We start from the raw sequence: 21,415 nt of genomic DNA, 5'->3' as shown, positions 1-21,415 counted from the left end.
GATGCGGCCCCACGGTCACCCGTGGGCGGCGGCTGCCGGCAACGGGTCACCAGCCCTGCGCCCGGGCCTCCGCAGCACCCACGAAGCCCCGCCCCCGCCGCCGCCGCCGCCGCGCCGCCTCCCATCCGGTGGGCGGGCCCAGGGGAGGCGGCGGCCTATGGGCGGCCGCGGCGGGCGGGCCCCGCCCCCGGCCCCGCCCCGCCACGGAGCGTTCGGCGCGGTTGCCGGAGTTCAGGTTCCATTGAGAAAACCCCGGGCGGGATCCGGCGCGGCCGCGGCGGGAGCCTGCGCCGCTGCCCCTGCCCCGCCCCGCCCCGCCCCGGCAGCGCCCGGGGGCATGAGAGCCGGCCGCCCGCCAGCCCGAGCCGTGCGGTGCGAGGAAGGGGAGCACCGGGGGCGCCGCCTGCCCAGCGATGTCCAGGAGGAAACAGAGCAACCCCCGGCAGATCAAGCGTGAGTGCCCCGGGCCCCTTCCCCGCCACATGCCCCCCCCCGCTGCAGCGCCCGGGCGCGGGGGGCCCAGCAGGTCCGGGCGCCCTGCCCCGCAGCGCCGAGCGCCCACCCGGCGCGTGCCTGGGCTGGGTGCTTCTGTGCCTCCCCCACCTTTCTCCCTCCCCCGAGATGTGGCAGGCCGATGCCGCCGCCTCCCATCGGGGCTGAGATCAAGCTTTAAAATATTCCATTCTGCCAGGCCCGGCCTGATAAGATCGCTCTGTCGGGACGGGCTGAAATTGTGATTTTATCTGGCTTTGACTCACATCCATTGCATCTGAGCGCCTCCTCGTCTAGGGGACTTTTGAAAAATGTGGTGCAAAGTATTTGGAGATCCTCAACCGGGGGAGGGGGCCTTATGCGGCTCCTGCCTCCGCTTGCTGGGTTCGCTCTTAATCCGTGTCTAGTCCGAGGATGCTCCCCGGGGGGGTTCTCCCTTCCCTGCCCCAGCACGGCTGCGAGAAGACCCCGGGGCTGGGCTGACAAAAAGCCGATCCAGACGGCGGTTGATATTTCTGTCTCTGCCCGAGTCTCCCCGGGCTGACGAGAGCCTCCGGATTATCCCTTCTCCCAGGGCTCCAAATTGATCAACCAAGGAGAATCTGATTTCAGGTCTGGCAGAGATGAAAGAGATGATTGTTGCTTATTCCCGGGAAATTCTCTAAAGGGCTGGCGCGTTTCCCGGGGACGGGGTTAGTCATTGTGTCATCGCCCCCCGCCCCCCGTAGATCTAAGGCAGAGATAATGCAGAGATGCGGGGATAGTAACTCTGGCCACTGTGTGATAATACTGCTTTATCTCTCCCTTGAAGTAATTGCAGTAGCGCGCTGCATCTACCTGCTCGCCAGCCCGGGGTGATCGTGGGGTTGATAAAGTTGAGCCAAACCTTAGCAGGGAGAGAACTATTTTTAACTTCTAGTTGCCTCTCTCGATTTTTTATTTTTAAGTTTTGTCTCCGACTGCTGCAGCTTTCTGCCTTGGGCAGGGCCGTTCCCCGTGGCGGCTAGGAAACAGGCTGGGCTCCTCTGGAAGGATCCCATTTTAATTAGCTGAAGTTAATAGAGCGGCGAGTGGTAGCGTCTGCACTGAGCACTCAGCCGCTGAAACAACAATGCTGATCGTCCTCGCGATAAGGGTATTTCGGTGTGTGGGATACGCACGCTTTTTGTGACAGGAAGTGAGCGCCGTTCAGGTCTGCCAAGGCGCTGCCGCGGGGGGGACCGGCTAATAACACGTGAACCTGCCCTTCGGCCTCCGCCGGTGCCAAGCTCCATTTTTAAACTTTCCATCCAGCCTGTCTGCGGGAGTTGTCAGGGCTCCCCGAGCCATTGTTGGGCATCTGTTTTCAGCTCTGCGGGGCGCGCGCTGCTTAATCAGGAGTAAAAGGTGATCTTAAGATGGATTGTGATGTTGCCAGGATGGGCAGTGCTCTGAATGCATTAGCTGCACTGAAGGCTGCTTGTATCTCCTTCCTCTTGTGCTTTCTTCAGAGATGTGAAGAAACGATAACGTGGGAGGCTGATCTCAGGCTGATGCTGATGGCCAAAACTGATTAGGAGCTGAAAGCTTGGAACCCTTCCTGTGTGTGTCAACATGAAAACAGTCATTGCAAACCTATAGCGCGCCGGTGCCGGCTCTCCCGGGGAAGGGAGCGTCCGCCTGCAGCGGGGGCTGGGACCCGGACTCCTCTAGCGGACGACCCGGACCCGTTCCCCAGAGCTCAGGCTGCTGTCAGCTCAGCCGAAGCACTAAACCCCCCCCCAGATCCCTATCTGCTGCCTTTATCTTCCTCCGTGACTGTGCTCCCCCCTTCAGCTCGATGCGAAAGGCAGAGGGGCCGAGCGGAGCGATCGCCAGGCGCGCCAAGACGAGCATCAGCGCTGGACCGGTCTTGGACCGCTCCGTTGACTGCCTTTTGGAGGGAGGCTTTTGAGGTCGTCCGTCCTGACGTGCGTCAAATATCGCAAGCCCGTGCCTCGCCGCATAACGGTCCCGGGGCAGCGCCTGCCCGCGCAGGTGTGCCTCCGAGCTTGGGTCTGGGGTCGACTCGAGCTCGCTCGCTCTGGAGTTTCTGGCAGTAAAGAGCGGGTTGTTAGCAGGAGCTGATGGTGGCTGGGGTAGCGAGCGCCTGGCGCGTCCTGTATTTGGGGTCACCTTCCGGTGAGTGCCTCTAGGCCCCGCGTCCTGGCCGGAGCCAGGTATTTGGGGGCGGCTGGAGCACCCCGGGAGAGGGGCTGATGCCAGGAGCCAGGCAGGTTGCCGGCGCTCCCCTCCCCCTCCATCAGCGTTTGTCAAAGGCCATGAAAATAACAGCAACCTCCATGCAGCTGCTGGCTCTTTTTTTTTTTCCTCTCTCTCTCTCTTTTGTTCTGCTGTTAGATAGATGTGAAGGGCTGATAAAGCACAGGGAGCTGATCTCCAACCCAGATAGCCTGTTATATTTATTAACTTCAAACACGGGAGCACGGGCACACACAGCAAACGAGCGAGCCCTTTGGCAGCTCTGGTGCACATGCAGTTACAGTTCTGGCTCTCGAGATTGGGGGGGTGATAAGCCGGGACATTTGATCGTGTGCAGCTGTGCGTGCGTGTGCGTGTGTGTGTGTTTTTTCACATGAACCCGAAGTGCACATTCTCACAGTCGTTGCAGGGGCCTGCCTGGTTGTGTGTGTGCGTGGTTTTTTTTTTTTTTCTATTTTTTCCCCCTTTCTATTCTGCTTTCAGCTACAGTAGATGTAAATTCTTGATAAGCTCGGGGCCTGATCTCCATACTGATAAAGATTGCCAAGTGCGATAAGGGCTTCTTATCTCTACCCACCAGACTGGAGCAGGATTCGCTACAATAACAAACACTGAAAAGAGGAGGCAAAAGGGCTCCAACAATTTGTTCCATTGCAAATGTGATTAATGCAGGCGTTTTAATTATCTGATGGGGGCGGTGGAGGAGGGGTCAGCTGGCATCGACACTTGATTTCTTTATGTTATTTGGGTATCCCCGCACACACCCGCCAAGAGACTCTCTGTCAAATAAACTTAATTCAGAAGATGATTTTTCCCCTCGGTGGCTGTTATCAACTACAGATGTTGTATGAGTTTGAAGAAGGCTCGTCTTCTCTTTTTTTTTTTTCTTCCTTTCTTTCTTTTGATCACTATCTCCCGTTCTGCTAAGTGTAACCAATAGGTTTTGGGGAGGTGGGGGAGCACATGGTAACTGGGTGGATATTCTTTAATTGCTATTAGATGGTGTCAGATAGCAAGCCTGATCTGCATTGTTCGACTCTGCCTCCCCTGGGTTGTTGGGTTTTTCTTTTTTCTGCTTGTTCCACCTGAATTTCTCCTAGACCCAGCCCTGCAAACACTCAGCAATGCATGTAGCCTGATTGACTCCAACAGCACCGGGAGGAGGTTACATCTTGCATCCCTCCCTCTCTGGGGTGCAAAACGTGCCGGCCTTTTGCGGGCAACTCCTTTTACGTGCATCGCCCCACCAATGTCAAGGCGTTTGCCTGGGAGTTCGGGTCTCCGAGCCGTTCTCGCGGTAGCCGTTGGCACGCGCTGCAGCGGGAGAGAGCCGGGCCTTTGGCCTGCGCGTGCTCACGCCGGCTCTAACGAGCCCTGGAAATGTAAGTGAATTTCTTGCAATGATTACAGTAGCCAGGCGGGAGTCTATTTTTAGTTCCACTGCTGTAACCCCACGGCTTTTGATCCTCCCACCATGCCTCCGGCCCTCTGTGCTCATTGTATTTACTTTCTCTCTCTGTCTGTGCCGCGTGTGCGAGAGGCGAGCAGCCCCCTGCTTGTCCGCGTGCTTCTCTGGTGCTTGCACGCCCACGGGCTGGGGTGGCCCGATGCTGGGATCGCGAGGCGTAGGGCATCTGGGTTCTTGCCCCTGTCCGACTTCTGGGATGTGCCTCAGTTTCCCTGTTTTTGGCCCTCCAAAATGAGAGGTCTGCGCCCACATAAGAGGCCTCGTGCAGGGTTGAGAGAGGGAGTCACTCTGCCCGAGTGGGATCCTGGAAGTGCTGGCCCCGGCATAGCTTTATTCTCCCACCCTCCAGCTTAGGGGTCCTTGCAGCGAGCGTGCACATAAGCCAGCGTCCGTCTGCCGGGAACATCTGGGCTGCACGCGTCCAAAGCGGGTCTCGATCCCTAGCGACTTGTCCAACTACTGTGACCCGCTCGTGGAGAACCCCGGGCTCCCCCCTCGGAGCAGTGTTAGCCCCTCCATGATTTGCACGCAGGGCCTTTTGTGCTCCTGGACCCCTTTGCCCTCCACGTTCGCTCGCCCTGAAGCTTGGCCCCGCAGCACCCTCTGGCCCAGCCCGCCGTGCCCTCCTGGGCACCGTCAAAGTCGCCCGCAGCCGGTGGGACGCCGCCGTGCAGCTGCGAGGTCCCTTCCCAGCCCGGCGGCTGACGGGAGGGGGGTCGCCGTCGCGGGCAGAGGGGAGGGAGATGGTCTGTGCTGCGCCGTCCTTGACTCGCCAGTTCATCTGCTGTTTCTATGGCAGCGAGATGGTCCCTGCGTTGCGGATGGCACCTGTCAGAGCGCGGCGTGCCGCAGCCCGTCTGCCCCGGGAACGCTTTCCCCTCCTGGCGGGCGAGGCCCTGCCAATAAATCTGTCCCGCCTCGTGCGTTTCCCCCGAGTCTCCCCGTGCTGGGCCGTGCCCCCTGCCTGCCTGGCTCGCAGCACCGGCTGCTGACGCGCCCTGGCCTCTCTTCCGAGGCACGAGCCAGCCTCTGCCTGGACCGGACGGGCCGGGGGAGAGTGGTCTTGCAACTGAAGTCGGGCACCGGGAGTGGGATGGCGCTCCTCCTCCTGCTGCCGTTTGCTCCGGGGCTGTTGGGTGGATGTCCTGGCACACCAGTTTCCCATCTGTAAAATGGGGCTAATCATTCATCTGTTGTCTGCTTTGGCTTCAGCTGGGGCGCGCTTCAGAGCAGTGGTGCATGTGCGCGCGTGTGTAAGGGCCTTGACCCCAAACTGAGATCTCTGCTACCATAAAACAACAATCCCAAAGGAAAGGGAAACGCTATCTAGGTTTCTCTCGCTCTCTCTAGGGCAGTGACTCTCAACCAGGGCACCGCAGCACCCCAGGGTGCCTAGAGATCCTTTCAGCCGTGCCAGCGATGATAGGGGTACAGACCTGACTCGCAAGATAAACCCGGGGGTTTCAACTAGGCATCTGGCATGTTAAAAGCGCTCCGACCTGCTGGGGTCTGTCTGGGTTTTTTGTGCAGCTGAAGAGTGGCTCGGTTATTTTCCTGCAGTCAAAAATCGAGTGAAAATGAAGAACTGGCACTTTCCAGGGCTGAAAAAGGCTGAGAACCGCTGCCTTGGGCTCTTGCCCAGCTGCGCCCGTCCATCGCCCCTGCATGATGGTGTACCAGATACCAGCCCCGAGTCTCCGTGCTGTCTCCCTTCCCGTCTGTGTCTTGCAAGGGCTTTTTCTTGCTGTTGCACACGCAGGGGACCAGCTCGGTGCGGGCATTAGTTGTTGAGCCCCCTTCCTCCATCCCTGAGCTACACAAGCCAAGGGGGAAACTTCTCGGTTCTTCCTAAGAAACCGCTGGTGCGACGTGTGCTCCGGGGAGGCAATGGCCCTGCCAGGCTGGCTCTCTTGCAGCTCGCTTGGCCTGCGCGCTGAGCCGCGGCAATGCGGGGAGAAACCCAGGCGAAGGCAGATGGCGATCGCCCGTCTGCCTGCGGTGAGCCCGGGGCAGCGCCAGGCCCTGCTGGTGGCAGAACCTGTTCACCGAGCGCCGAAGCGCATGCCCCTTCCCAGCTCCCTGGCAGGAGCGCACCGGGATGGTGCAGTCGAGAGGGCATTTGCATAGCATCTGGCGAGCTGGATTGCAGCAGATCTGGCCCACGGCCCCTTCCAGGGCCCTGGGGAGGAGGCACTTGCATTTTTGTCTGACATCCCATCTCCCCTGATGAGTACCAGGGAGGCTCCTCCGTGTATACCCAGGCTCAACCCTCATGCACCTTGGCAGCCCTCCACCGCCGAGGCTGAACACGCAACGGGAGGGAAGGGCGGTGATATTTCGTGTGCTCCTGGAGCGTTTCATCCTGTTACAGAAGCAGGGGGCCAAAGGGGCTGGGAGCCGCTTTCCAGGAGACGGATCACGGCAGCAAACTCGCGTGCGGTAGCGAGGGTGGTTTTTGTCCTAAATGGCAGGCCCACGACCCTAATATTTGCCTGTAATCCCGTCTCCCTGCACGGTGAGCAGAGCCCCCTCGGTGCCGGAGCTCGCTGGCACGCGCAGCCCATGGCAAGAAGCAGTCAGGCTGCATCCTGGCTCGTCGCGGCCTTTCCTCGCTGCGGCCGTCCCGACCCAAAGCCTTCACGTCACTGGGTGAGGTCTGGTTCTCCTTTGTGAATCACGCAGCCGCCTCGCGATTCCCCGTGGCCAAGTTGTGAGCTGGCGAGCTCCGCCGTCGGGGCTTGGAAGGCAGCGAGGCTTCCTCAAGGGTGTAGCAGCCCTGACGGGGAAAACTGGCTGATCCAGATCCTTCCCAGGCCCCGGATTCCCCCCTCCTACCACATCTGCCTGGTGCGTGGCGGCGTGAGATGCACAGAGAGTATTTTGCCTGTGCGCCGAGCAGTCGGGGTTTATTTTCCCCCCCTCCACCAAAGCAGGGAGGCTGGATCCCGCTTGCACGAGGTGACTGCGGACGGCCGCTGTTGAGCGCTGTCCAAGAGCATTGCGATTGCGCTCAAGAACTGGTTTAATCACCGCGTGCTTTGATGAGAGCGAACCTGCTGGGAGGGTTCGGGGTGCCAGGGAGGGTGCAACACGTGGTTTGGGACTCAGCGGGCTAACAGATGCCTGTGAAGAGCCAGGCTACTCCCTGCGAGGAGGAACCTGACCTTAGGTTGACGCCTTTGTGCTTAAAACGCCCAAACCCTACGTGATGCGGGCAGGCGCCTACCTCCCCTTTGGGTGCCGCAGCGTGCAGAGCAGGGAAGTCACGTCGTGACACTTGTGCTGATTTTCCCCTGTGTCTGGGAGCTACGTGCTTGAGCCTGGTCCTAGGGCTGAGGACTCTTGGACTTGTCTGTGCTGAGCGACCCAGGCAGACCGGGAGTAATGGGAATTGGATGGGAAGCCGTGTCAGTAGGAAACTTTCTCCCTAGGCGGGTAGTAAAACACTGGAGCAGGTTACCCGGAGAGGACGTGGAGTCTCCATCCTTGGAGGTTTTGCCTGGGATGCTGTAGCTGGGGCTGGTCCAGCTCTGAGCAGGGGTTGGACTAGATGTCACCTCCCGAGGGCCCTTCCCACCCTCACTTTCCATGTGGTTATTCACAATTTCTTTACTCAAATAGTTGACTGGCATTCCCCTTACCTAAGAGACCAAACTCCCCCGTGGGGCCGGCAGCTACTGTCCTGGGGCTATTCTCTGTGGAGGGATGGCTTGTAAGCAAATAGGGAGAGCTTGAACGTTGGAAGTCCTCGTGCAAGCCGCTCTTGCAATAGTTGGCGGTATTCCCCCCCTTTAAAGAACTGTCTCCTGGGATAATTTTGTCTCTATTTAAAAAAGAAAGCTTCAAGTGCCTGGGGCTGGAGAGAGAAGCTGGGAGGTGAGCTGGAAACTAGCAGGCAGGTAAAAGGGTCCCCGAAAGGCCTTGCATGGCCCGAGCGGGTTGCTCACCTTGTGATTTTTTTTTTTTTTTTTTTTTTTGTGAGTGGCAATGCTGAAGTGCCTGATTTTTATAGTTTATCTGCAAAGTTCAAGTGTTTCAGCAGTAATAGAGTTCTGCCTTCCGCTCAGCGCCCCAGCAAAGACTGCTCATTGTTCCTGTAGCAACATGTTTTTTTGGAAGGGATGAAATGCTGAAAGGAATGTAACTGTTGACCTTGGGCTGGAATAGGGTTAAGGAGTGTGTGCATATGAGTCACTGCAGATAACAGCCTTCCACGGCTCTCTTTCCTCCCAAATAATGCGTTATCTCCTCGCTCTCACACATCGACATATTTTTGTGACATCTCCCATTCAAGAGCCTAGAAAGGAAACACGTTTTCTCTAATTTGCTAATCTGATAAATATATATATATATATATATATATATATATATATATATTTTTTTTTTTTTTTTCATCTCCTGCATGGTCAGCGCAGCAATTTATTAAAAAGCCCGAGTCTCCTTTTCTTCCCAAGAGAGAGCGAGGGATCAACATGGCTGCAGCACGTCCCCACCTGGCTGCAAGGAGAGGTACTCGGCTGTGTCATGCACCTTGTACCGCCTGCGGAGATTCGCCTGCATCTCAGGTGGCTGCGGGAGCGGTCAGTCCCATCTCTGCGGCAGTTGTGTCCTTCAAGCCCCAGTCGCCCAGAGCCATTTCGCCCCAGGTTTCCATTTCGGAGGTGGCCCGAGTTTGGATGCAGGACGTTTCCCGTCAGCGAGCGGCTGCGTGCAATGCTGACATTGCTGTTCCTGCAACTTTCCTGATCTGGGGGCATGGAGCAGGAGAGGCTTGGGAGAGTAAGGACCAAATTTCCCAATTGCTCTGGTTGCTTTTCTGAGCGGCTCTGTCCAGGGCTGGCACCTGCGGTAGGGAGCTACACACGCGGCACCATCCTTCCCCGTGCTCCCATTGTGGGCCCAATCCTGAGCACTGGCGGGCCCCACCGCCGCCTCTGTGCACCCCTCTCCCGGGGCTGTTGGCACTGAGTGGGGTGTATAGAGCTGGGTGCAGCCTGCGCTTTGCCTCCGAAGTCAGGGGGAGATGTCTGCTCCATAGCCAAGTCCTGGCACCGGGGGCAAGCATTGCAGGGGCCTGTTGTGCCACAGCATGCAACGGGGACAGCTCGGGTGTTTCGAGCAGAGTCCCTCCAAAGAGCTGCCCGTGCATAGGTAGGTGCATCGTCGGATAACGACCTGCTGTGACTAACGATCGCCCGCTGCCCTGCGGGAGAGGGGAGTGGGAAGCTCGCTAATAAGGCTGTTTCTCTTCCAGCCTGCCGCTTGCTGCAGGGAGCCCGTGGCTAGGCAGCAGCTTGCGTGACCTCTCTGACGTGGTAGCATCCTTGTCTCCTCCTGGGGCTCTTCCATCCCATCGCGCGACTGTTTTTCCTGATTCTTGTGGGTTTGGTGGTGGAGGGTGGTGGGGAAAGGCTGAGCCCGTTGCTGCTTCAGTGAGCCTCGTTCGGTTAGAAAAGGAGTGTCGGGATAGGGGGTGTTTTTAGTTTTAAATGTATGCTCCAGCAGCTGGGATACTTAACAGCTCCCTCCAGCCTCGGGTTTGTCCCGTGGACCCTACGGGAGGTGCCTTTGGCCTTGTTTTCCTTCCCAGGGGCTGTGCCTGTCACGACTCTGCCACCGCCGCTGACGCGGACTCGGTCCCCTCGCTGGCGGCCTCGTCGGAGGGATGTGGGATTGGGGCCCTGGAGGCCCCGCTTCCTGGCTCATCCCAGAGGTGGTCAAAGTTGAGACGCGCTGTTGGCCCCAGAGGAAGGAAGCCCTGGCCGGGCTGCGCTGGCCTAATGGATAAATAATGAGCTTAGTCTCCAGGATTGCAAATCTGGCATCTTTCCCCCAGCACAGAGACTCATGCCTCTTCCACGCTAGAGGTGTAGAGGCGCTAGTGACGTGCGGGGGGGGCTGGGTGCCCGGGTGTGCAACCAGAAAGCGGCGGTCGCACGCTTAGTGTAACTGGTCCCAGGCAGACTGCCGATCGACTGCTTCCGTGGGCATTTGTCCGTGCGGGGCGCAGTGGGGGGGGCAGGCGACCCACTGGGGTCGTGATGTGACCCCTGTGTCACACGGTTTCTGGACGCGGCGCTTCTCTCCCTGCACAGGCTCGAGGAAGGGCGGCTTCGCAGTCAAGCCAACCTGCTCTCCGCACCCGCCCTGTCCTTCCTCCGTCCCGTTTCCTCCCCTCCCAGGTGTGTTTGGCTGCCCTCTCCGGCCGCACGCCCCTTGTCTGCCTGTCAGCCGGGAGTTTCCGTCCACCTTTCCTGCTGCCGCGACTTCTGACCGCGTCCAGCCCCGCGTGCACGGTGCTGTACAGCCGTTACGGCCGTGGCCCCTGACCCCCTCCGGCGAGCACGTGGCTGTAGACGCTGGATCCAAAGCGGCTCTGCGCGAGTCATTAGCGGCCTCGCCAGGACGGGCTTGAGATGAAGCCTTTTGAGATCTCTTCTTCCAGAAACCAAGCACCATCACCCTCTGCCTGCTCAGCCCAGAGCCTTTCAACCTGCTCCTCTTTAATTCTCTCGGTCTCGAATTGATTCATCTGGCTTTTATTCCCTCTCGCCGCCGCCCCCGCCCCCCCTTCCCTTGCTTTTAAAATGTGAAGTTCAGCCGCTTACTCACTTTTCTGTCTCCCAGCTGAGGCCTCTCATGCAGGTTTCAGCTCCTATGATAATGCGGAAAGTTGAACTGGCCCCATTACTGCACTGCGATGGTTGAATTGATAACGGCTTGATAATGGTGGAGATAGGTGAAGCTCAGTAGCCAATAGCTCTGCCTCTTCCCCCATTAACATTCCCCACCACGGATCAGCTCGGAGCTGCCTATCTGCTCTCCATTTCCACTCCTCCACTAGATAAGAATGGAAATACTGACTTCATAGCTCACTGATTAAAGTGTCTGGATTTCTTGATAATACACAGATAAATTATGTTTTTCAAAAAGAAGGTAGGGAAGGGAGTGCGAGGGGAGGAAGAAACCTTCAGTCCATTTCTTTTTCCTTTTTTTCCCCCCCCCCCCTCTGCCCCACGGTTTCTGCTGTGGAAAGCTCTCCCCGTGCCACAATAAAAGCGATGGGGTGGAGGGGGGGATCCTGCTAAGATGCATCCAGCTCATGAAGGATTTGGGCTCCCGGGGCCAGGACAGGTGCGAGGGAAGTGCGGGCGAGGCGGAAAGCTGGAGGCTGCTCACACTTGCATCTTTTTTACCCTGCTTTGCTGGGCCATGCAGGCAGGCCTTCAGAGTGGGGGTGAGCCCAGCCCCCTTCCCCAGCCCTGGCTTGGAGCAGGATGAAAGCCGGAGCATGAAGAGATGCCCGGTGCTGCCTCTTGACAAACCGCCCCGGGGTCCAGATCCGCGCCTCCGGCCCAGCCCTGCTGGAAGCCATAAGGTTTTGGCCCGTCGTTGCTGCCATTTTTAGCACTGTGAGGCTATTGTCTGGGCAGCCACCTAACAGACGGCCCGAGCCTAGAAAAAGAGTGCACAATTAGCGTCTGCACGCGTGAGATCCCCCAGCCCTTTTAGTACATGCAAGGCTTCGAAGTGCTACAAACAGCTCCTTTCTGTCTCCCCAGCTGAAATCTAACCTCTGATGCCTACAGGTTCCCCTTGGGGATGGCCTCTTGCCCCTTGCAAAGAGACTTATGGCGTGGGAGCAGCGCTGGGGAGGGAGAGGATCCCCTGGTTCAAACCAACTCCCCTCCGCGTTGCACGCTGCGCCGCCTCTTGCATCCTAGGAGCTGGGCTTGGGAGCGTGATGCTACGTGCTGCCCATTTCAGGCTTGCAGAAAGCACTGGTCCCAACAGAAATGTGACTAGCGTGTTGGTGTGATGTGTGCATGTGTGTGGTTGAAAATGCCCCGATCGCTAGCGGGAAGTCGGTGGCTGCGGGGGAAAGAGACCTGTGTGGAAGGTGTTGGTGGACGGGACCTTCTGCAGATCTTAGCCTCTCAGCGGCCGTGCTTCCTGGCCCCTTGCGCCCTGCTCAGTGATGTGTGTGAAATGCTCTGGGGGTGAAGCATCGTTAACCCTAAAGAAGGAAGATCTCCAATGCCGGCAAGCCGTGCCCAGCTAGACCTTCCCCCTCCCCTCCATGCCAGCTGCCTTATAGTCTACCGGCCAAAGTGTGGCCAGTGACTGGAGCGTGGGGCAGTAGCCCTAGACTTAATATTTGCACTGTCGCAAAGACCCAGTGCGATGTTGAGTGGTGCCTCAGTTACCTGGTCTGTCAAATGGGCATAAGGGTTGCTGTCAGCCTTGTGGAGGATTGAGGCGTCGGTTGGCATTGGCTGTCACTCCAGTGACTCCCCTAGGTGATGGAGAGGCTGATTCTTGGTTTGCATTACAGGAGATCAGGGCCATGCGCCGGGCACTGTACGAACACGGAGCGAGATGCAGTTCCCACTGCCCCCCTCCTAAATAGGGTAGGAGGGCAAATGGGAGATGCAATGGCCTGCCATAAGTGTTGCCCCAAGCAGGGTATTGCCCCGGTCCTCAGCACTTGGGGGCTGCCCCAAGGAAGCCCCCTCAGCACTTGGGGGCTGCTGCCTGGAGCACATAAAAGCCACTGCAGCAGTGTCATCCGCCTGCCGCCTCCCAGGGCAGGAGCATCGTGTCGGCAAGTATCTTAGGAGCATCACGGCTTGGCTTCGTGCAATGGGCAGTCAGTTGTTTGCCCCACAACCCTGTGCAGCTGTATGTGTGCCCCAAGGCTTGCCCAATGTGATGCAGCCAGCTCTGGGGCGGAGTGGGTTGAAAACAGCCCTCTCCCCTCCTCAGTGTTTTAGCTATCATGCAGCTGGCTGTGGGGTGGAACAGCTCAAATATGACCCCGTGGATGTTGAATGAGGATGCGGAGACAGCTGGTCAACCCAGACCTCCTCCCCACTGCCTGCCAAACCCCTCTGACCAGCTCCCCCAGCTTCCTTCTTGCTGGGCCCCACAGGCCGAGGTCTTGGGCCAGTCGAAGGTGAAGCAAAAGCTTGGGCAGATCCAGGGTTTTAAAAAGAGGGGCGCAGCTGATGTGGCACGTTGCTGCATAAGACACAAAACATTTTTCTCCAGTGAAAGAGAAACCAGTTGCTCTACTAACATGCCAGGAACTGGCACTACATAATACAGTTTAAGATCAAAGCAAAAACAAATATAATTATTGCAATGAGCACTAAGTTGCTAGATTATGTATGCGTGTGTGTCTCTGAGAAAAAAAACACAGCGAGGCAAAATATAGCCCGGAGATGCATGTCATTAGTCCTGTGGTCATTATGGTTTAATGTACATCTCGTATTCCGGTTCAGAAAGCAAAATCTGGGCGCCTTGAGTGTCTCTATTAGTGTCTCCAGGGCTTTGCTGTCGGTCATTTCCACACCTGAGTTCATATGACCACACCTGAGTGAAGGTTTTTAGCTAGAGCTTCAAACTGCCTGCGAGGCTGCGAAAGAGAAGATTGCAGAAGAGAAGATTGCAGAAGAAAGGAGCCTTCGCATGGTGGACCATCAAAGCCATTAAGGAGGCGAGAGGATTATTAATGCGTGTGGAGTGGGGAGAGATTAGCAGGAATCGGGGAGAGGATACTGAGCCTAGGTCAATGGACTCTCTTAGCCCTGCCTGAATAGAAATGCTGCTGCTCCTCCCAGGCTCTTGGTTTTAAAGTTGGGTGAAGCAGGAATCGAAGTGAATGCACCCCTGAGCTCTTGCTGTGGTGCCTTTGCACGGGGTTGCATTAATAGCTCGCGGCCCAGCACGGCGAGTCACCGGTGGGTCGCTGAAACATCAGGAAGGAAGCAGGACTCGGCTTCCAGCCTCCTGGAGGAGGTGACAAACAACAGCGAACTGCGAGTGCCAGGAGCCAGCGCCAGCCATGACCCCGCGAGGGAGGCTGAGAGCTAGCAGCCTGGCACCTCCTCCCCTTGCCTTCTCTCTGCAGGGCACCCTTCCCACCCGGGTCATTGTCCACGTCTCTCTAGCCCGCGTCTGGGCTCTCGGGAGGCCGGCTGGGGTGGGATGCCGAGTCAGGGGGGCAGCCCACAGGCGGGTATCGGAGGCGGCTGCCCAGAGGAGGCGAGATCTGCAAGTTGGCATAGTAGCAACAAGTGGCGTGGATCTGGGTTCACTCTTGGGCAGTTTTGGGGGGGGGGTCACACGAATAGTCCTCTGAACCCACAGGTTGGTATCCAAACAGCTTCTCCATGCACTGGTCCCCCCACCCCACGCCTCCTCTGCAAGTGGCTGTTAACCCTTGCTTCCAACGGCACGCTTTGGAGGAAGCAGGCGTGCAGCTGGGGCTCGATGTTCATGTGGTGGATGCTACCAGCACTCGGCAAGAGGGTGCCTCCAATAAAGGCCAGCTGTTGCCAACCTGGCTGCCTAAAACTAAGCTCCTAAATCTGTAAGTGTGTGTGTGTGTGCATGGTTTTCCCAGATGTACACACATCCCAACAGCGCCAGCAAGGTGCTGCATATGCTCAACCCCTTTTGCAAAGCAAATCGCTCCCCTCTTTCCATTCCCAAATCCATATTTCAGCCTCCAGGCTGTCGGTGCAAACAGGGCACGAGCCTCTGGCGTCCAAACTTTCCAGCTCCTTGCCCTGGGAAGGTATCGGCTCGGGATCTAAGTTTTGTTTCATCTAAATATAAAACTAAAGAGCAAACAGTATAAAGTTCATTTTTAATGTGCTGCCCCATTCCAGTTGGGCTGTTCTCTTTATTTTATTTATTTATTATTTTTTTTAAAGGAACGGTGATAAAAAGCAGCGATAAAGCCAGGGCTGTTTTGTGTAGGAGGTGGTATCTGCGTTATCTATCTCCCTTTTTCACTTTCTGAGCAGCTCTGTTGTTTTTTACCCTTATCTCGCTCCACCAAAATGCCAAGAACAGGAAAAAAAAAAACAAAAAAAACCCAGCAAGCCTGTGTGTGCTCACACAAACTCCAGCGCCTTGATAATTCCTGGAGTTGGGGGTGAAATGTTACCACCAAATTCAAATAGTAAGTTTTGTAATTTTTTTTTTTTTTTTAAAGTATATTTGCAAACCAAGTCCAAGTGCAACCCTCCAGCCAGAGAATAAGAGCTGGAGCTCTCCTTCCTGCCGCTGCCTCTCATCTTGTAATAAGATCTGGGATGGCATGAGTGGCTGGAGTGAAAGGCATTTTTTCTTTTCCCCTGTGCTTCGCACTGTGTCTGCCCATCAGGTGAAAGGAAAGGGATGAAGCGAGGATTGTTGCTTCTCCGAGGAGGCCCCACTGCAGACGTTACAAAAGGAAGCTGGTTTCTTCCCCTCCCCATCCCCATGCAGCCCCCAACCCACTGTCTGAGCAGCAGGACAGTGTTGATCCCCCCGGGTCTCCGGGGTGGCTGGATCGGAGCAGTAAGCGATGCCTTGCAGCTGGAAAGCTGCAGCTCCCGGTGCACGCCGGCGAGCTGTGTCTGGCAAGGGGCATCTCCTTTCCGTCGCAGCGTGGTGACAAGGATGCTGTGTGCTGTCCCCAGCTAAATCAAACCCGTGACGTGCGGTGCTGGGCACTGTTGAGCAGCAGTTTTGCAACCACCCAGAGGCAGCTGCATTTTGGCAGCGTGGCCTTTTCTCTGCTGCCAGGCGGCTCGGCGGCGTCTGTGAGGTGACACTTGAGCTGCAAGTTGCAGGTTGGTTGGGTTTTCTTTTTTAGCGCCCAGGGATTTCCCCCTTCACAGCTTCTGCAGCACGGTTAGTGAGAAGATGGCACTATGCAAATAAGTGCCACGATTGCCCGAGCCGCCCTTGACATCCTCCCAAAAAGGCTTCATCTCTCTCGTTTTCCCATCCTTTCTCTATGGCGCGGCTGAGCCGCAGCTCCGGGAGTCACCGGTGGTGGGGTGGGGTGGGATGGAGAGACAGCATGGGCCTTCCTGCTTCCTTGCACACGCCTCGGGGATGACAGCGGGGAAGGGGCCGGAGCGGCGCTGCCACGAGAAGGATCAGGCCCCTCACAGCTGCCCTGGCACGCCAACATCTGCCGAGTTTTCTGTGGGTGTTTTTGGTGCTCTGTCCAAAAACGCTGCCGACCCCTGGGTTAGGTGACTCGCTCAATGACCTACGTGAGAGTCTGTGGCAGAGCCCAGATTAACCTAGATCTTCTGGGCTGAACACTGTTGCCTTCAGTACACTCACGCTCGCACTCACGCTGTGTTGATTTAACCCAGTGTCTGCAGGTTAAGCTGGTGTGAGCTGCTTGCGCTGCCTGGGCGTTGGGGTGAAAGTCTCCCTATGGGCATGAGGGCATTGTACCGATGGATCCCACTCCCGTTCCCCGTCGCACCCTCAAGGCAGAAGGGCCAACACCTCCCTGTGGGGTCTGGGACACGCCTGCCAACACGCTTGGCCAGGACACTTGCAGCGGATGCGGTTGCATCTGACCGAAAGCCGTCCTCCAGCCAGCGGCTGCCTTGCCACCAGCCTCCTGGCCCAGGCTCCCGGTGGAGGGGGGTTGCCAAAAGTGACGGCGCAAGATGCTGGGTCGAGGCAAGCCATCGAAGGGGCTGCTGCTGTCACCCGGCCTGCGCCCAAATCTCTTAGGCTTTTGGGAAAACAAAAGCCAAGCAAGGAGGAGCGTGGCGCTGCGTCTTCTGCCTCCAGCGTGGACGGCGCAGTCCCGCACCGGATACCTCCCCGCACCGGTCCCAGCCCTTCCTCCAAATCCCTGCCCTCTACCTCGGCAGTGATGTCATCTGGTAGCAGCTGACCTCATGCTTTGTTGCCGCGGGAACATTCGTGACATAGGGTCTGAGGGATGCTCTCCGGCAGGCTCGGGGGAACGCGCCAGGCCTGCCCGTCTCTGGCCTAGCCTCCGCCTTCCGCTCTTGACCCGCCGGAGCGGGATTCCCCTGCCCGCGTAACCCTAGAGGTGGGGAAGCCGAGGGCAGCGCGCGGTGACCCTGCGCGGGGCGCGTCGTGTCGCCGTCCGCGGGTGCTCGAGGCAGGGAAAGCGGCGACGGGGAGAGGTGCAGCGCGGGAGGGATGGGCACCTTCTAGCAAAGCTCGCTGCCGTCTCGCGCGCCGTCCGGCTCGCGTCAAGGCAGGTCTAGCGGCCCGCGGTGCTTGCCGGGCCGGCGAGGCTGGTAAACGGCTAGAAGGGATGCACTGAGCAGACCCCATTTTTGCTGCAGGGAGGAGAGCGAGAGCTCCCCTCTGTTCCAGGCAGAAGCCCGTAAATTGTGGGCATCTCCTCCAACCCGGGAGCCTTGGTGAGCATCCCTCAGCCCTGCAGTCGGGCGCGAACCCCACGGGCTGCTTTGATGCCTTGACAGGGAGGTCTTTTTGCCAGCTGTCATGGGAGGGGAGAGCGTGCGATCCCTCCCCGGGGCCGTGCGCGTGGGCCAGTCGCTGCCTGGGGAGAGCGCGGAAGCAGGGTCCCGAGGAGAGGGCTGAGACCGGGGCGCTTGGGGAGCAGCCTGGAGCCTTTCTGAGCCGGGGCCCCAAATCCTGCAACAATATCCAGGCTCTGTAGGACGGTGACGGGGCTCCGGGAGCCAGACGCTGAGGCCCCACAGCAAGATGCGGAAGTTAAACAACTTTGGTGGGGAAGAGAATAATGGCCTGCATTTTTTTTCCCCCCCCTCCCTCCCATTTTCCACCCTAAACTCTTATCTCTGTCTGTGCTGGGTATGCCTGTCAAAAATACCCATGTAGCAGAACAGGAGCCCAAATCAACCACCGGGCAGGGGTCTTCAGCAAGCTGCCCGTGTCATCGTCGGCTGAGCTGGATCCGTCCGCCTGCCCCCCGCGCCCTGTGGGAACTGGGGGAGCGTTTCCTGATGGTCTCTTTGCTGCCTTGTTTCAACCTGGGAGGGAGTTGGGGGCTGTAGATGTATAGGGCAGCTTTGGGATGAATGCCACAAAGGGAAGTACGAACCCCTTCTGCAATGGGCAATCCTGCCCTGACCCCCTCGAGGGGGCAATCCCTGCCTGACCCCGGGCCCTGGCCCTGGCAGTGACTCGCTATTGTGGACCCTGAAGCCTCAGGTTTATATCCCTTCAAGACCTTTGTCTTGGCATCCCACCTCTGCATTCGGGCGTCTCTGGCTAGCGGTGAAGGGACCCATGCAAGCAATGCAGGATGACGGCTGACCGTGGCAGAAGGTCGGGCTGGGCCCAGGACTGTGGCTCTTCCACGCAGACGGGACCCTCCTCCCACGTGGGTGGGGAATGAAGGTGCCGGCTGTGTTTTAAATGAACGTTGCAGGATTGTAGGGGCAATTAGCAGTGGAGCCCAGGTGTCCGGGCTATCCCCAGCCTCTCTGCTGCGCGCTCGTCGCCCAGGCAGGCATGGGATAAGGCTGCCCGATTTCCCCACCCCGCCGGCACCGGTCTTCCCTTGCTCATCCTAGAAGCTGCATCAGAGAGGCCAGCAAGGCAACTTTTGAAGGGCCCAAAGGTCTGCGACTCCTTGGATGCCAACGTATCGTTCCCCTCAGGGCGCCTGCTGCGCAGCCTCCCTACCCCGGCCTGGCGTATTTTGGGGGTTTTGCAATTTTTTTGCAGGAAGCCGTTCTCCTCCACGCTCCCGGTCCTCTCCTCTTTGGGCGACGGCCGCGCTTTCTACTTCATTCCCAATCCCGGTGGGGCCCGGTGCCAACGGCGATGCTCGGGACCAGCAACGGAGACTTCGGTGGCTCTCTGGGAAGAGCGAGCTTGCCCGCGGGCTCTTCAGCACACAAAGAGCTGGGCGAAGAGACGTGCCGGCGTGCTTCAAATGGAGAGCCTGGAAGGATGCCCTTAGGCCTTCGTCTTTGCTGCCAGGCCTCTTTGCGCTCGATGCACGCGAGCACAAACCCGTCGACTTCGGCGGTCTTTGGGTGCGCGCTTGAGCCGCTCGCCTGGGGCCACGAAGCCTGTGGGACGGGGATTGGGGGACAGTCGGGCAGAGAGCTGCTTTCTCGCCGCGGCTGGTGGTTTCACCCGCTAGGCCTGACTTCCCCACCCTCCAACCGGACCCTGGCTGCCAGGCTTGGGGGCCGGAGGAGCCCCGAGTCCAGCTCCCTCCCTCCCGGGTGTCCACCGTGCGTGTTGTTTCGAATGCTCCCCCCCCCCCCTTCCGCTTTTACAGCTCTTCCCTCCCTCCCGCCGCCTCCTCTATCAGATGAAAAGCCAGGATTGCATTAAAAGTCGCATCCCCTTTTGTGAAGCAATCTGTTTCTATCCATCTGATGTGTCTGCGGGCCGGGGGACGGCTCTATTAGAATCTCCCCGCTCTTAAAATCTATCAGGGCTTTATCGGCCCCATCTGAAACGTAAAGTCACTTCATTGCCATTGTTCCTGTATTTTCCTTCTCATTATTTTCCTCTCTTTTGGTGTGCCCGCCCCTGCCCTCGCTTTCCCCCTTCTCCTCCTTTCTCGCCTGTTTGATATGATGCGGGCTCCCTCGCTATTAGTATTAGTAATCGCGTCCCCTGAAGTGAAACAATCTCCTGTAATCTATCAGCGGTTTATCGGACCTATCTGAGAGCTGAGAATGGCCGAGCCCTGAGATGGCGCCATGCTTGGGAGCTGATAAAGTTACAGAGTTCAACCAGTGATGAATGTTAAGTAACTACACCCCGGTTAGATAGGATATGGACTTGGCAGAGGGAGCAGCTCCGTCTGAAACCAATCTCTCCGATAGCAGCAGGGCTGTTTTTTCTCAGGCTCTGGCTCTCCTTGTCTCTCTTCTCTTCTGTGGCTCGAGCCGCAAAGTTCAGAGCCAGCCGCCCCTCCAGCGCCGAGGAGCCGGAGCCGGGTTTTGGGGAGGCTTGGGGGGGTTTTGGGGGGCGCGAATGCAGGGTACCGCTCGTCTCGGCTGCGGAGGGAAGGACCTGAGCTCCCCGCGGGATGCGGATGGGAGGGGGGCCTGGGTTTCGTCCTCGCCCTGCTGCATGTGCTGGAGGCGCCTTAAACTGGCATGTCCTTCTCTGGGGGCCTCGCTGAGGCTAAGGGCAAGGGTACGGATGCCAGTCGGGAGTCACGCCGTGCTGGCTCGTCCCCGCTCCCGACTCCGGTGCCCAACTGGGTTTGCAGCCGTGCACACGAGGCTGAGCCCTGGAGGCCTGGCTCCCTGTCTCCATCCCCTACCCTGAGCTCAGGGGCAAGGGGCGCAGACCCAGACCGGTTGGCTGAAACACAGCCTGGAGAGTGTTTAATCGGAGGACGGGTCCATCTAGGATCTTTCTTCTCTAGTTGTGGCTTCAACGTGAGCCCTTCTCCATCCACAGCTGGATGCCTGGGCAATGGGGTGCATGATGCCCCCCTGAAAAGCCAGGGTGGCATGCACCTGCATGTGCGTGTGCATGCACAAGTATTGGCTCCAGCCTGGAGCACCAGGGATGACGACAGGTGAGCAGGGGGACATCGCTCTGGGCACGGACGAGACCCGTCTCCCCGCGTCGCCCTCCATCCTGCTGGAGCTGCTCCCGTATTGTGCCCAGCGTCTCCTCGCCGGCCTCCCCCCCATGCCTAATGTTTTTAATCGTTAGGGAAGGATCATATGGAGAGGGCATCCGTGTTGCTATGGAGACTGATGGGAAAGGTCAGGCCGAGTTTATCTCGATGTGATGGAGAAGGGCTCCTAACTGCAGATGGGTACCGCTGCAGCCCGGGGCTGGGCCTGGCCCGAACGCTGTCCCCTGCCTCTCTGGCCTCCCGGCTGCGTTCGACTCCGTCGCTGGCCCCTGGGAGATGAGGAGGAGGCTCCGGACCTGCCCCTGCTCTGGACCAGGCCTCGTGTTTGGAGTCTAGAGCTGTGCCCTCTCCCGGGCTTGGCGGAGCCAAGGCCTGGTGCAGCGGATGGAGATGCCCACCGGCGGGTCCTGGGCTGGGTGGACCGGTCCGTGGCTTGGTGCAAGGTCTGGGGTGGGAGCTGCTGCCTCTGCCCGGCGGGCGCAGAGTGGAGCAGAGTGATTTGTTTTGCGGCCCCTCTATCTGGGCTGCGTGTCTGGTGGAGAGCCCTTCTCCTCCTCGGGCAGCAGATTATCTCCCCGACATCCTCTTTCGCGGTATCCACGATTATCAGCACGGTTACCCATCCTTTCTCGAGCAGATAGGCGGCTGCGAGCAGCCTAAGCCGTCACGCGCCCCCGCTCCCTGCCGCGGCCCGAGTCCCATTAGTTAGGCTTGCGTAACATCCGATGCCTTGGCGGCCGTGAGCGAAAGAGCTGCCTTGGCAGGTCCCCTCCGTCCGTGGCAGGAGCTGGGGGGGGGGGGGGGGGGGGTCGTGCCTG

General features: G+C 58.4%; 1 protein-coding gene across 2 annotated transcripts in view; it reads left to right on the top strand.

Moving 5' to 3' along the window:
• Positions 1-205: 205 nt before the first annotated feature.
• The window catches only part of ZFPM1 (zinc finger protein, FOG family member 1), a 67,330-nt gene continuing 46,120 nt past the window's right edge, over positions 206-21,415 (top strand). For both annotated transcript variants that reach the window (XM_090063867.1, XM_090063866.1), the window contains exon 1: positions 206-453. In XM_090063867.1, the coding sequence (XP_089919993.1) occupies positions 414-453 (40 nt within the window). In that variant the 5' untranslated portion in view covers positions 206-413. The remainder of the gene's footprint in view (positions 454-21,415) is intronic.

Source organism: Crocodylus siamensis, chromosome 9 (assembly GCF_052110815.1).
Source record: "Crocodylus siamensis isolate JL-2025a chromosome 9, ASM5211081v1, whole genome shotgun sequence".
In the NCBI taxonomy this organism is placed as follows: Eukaryota; Metazoa; Chordata; order Crocodylia; family Crocodylidae; genus Crocodylus; species Crocodylus siamensis.
This window is presented reverse-complemented; position numbering and strand designations above follow the sequence as displayed.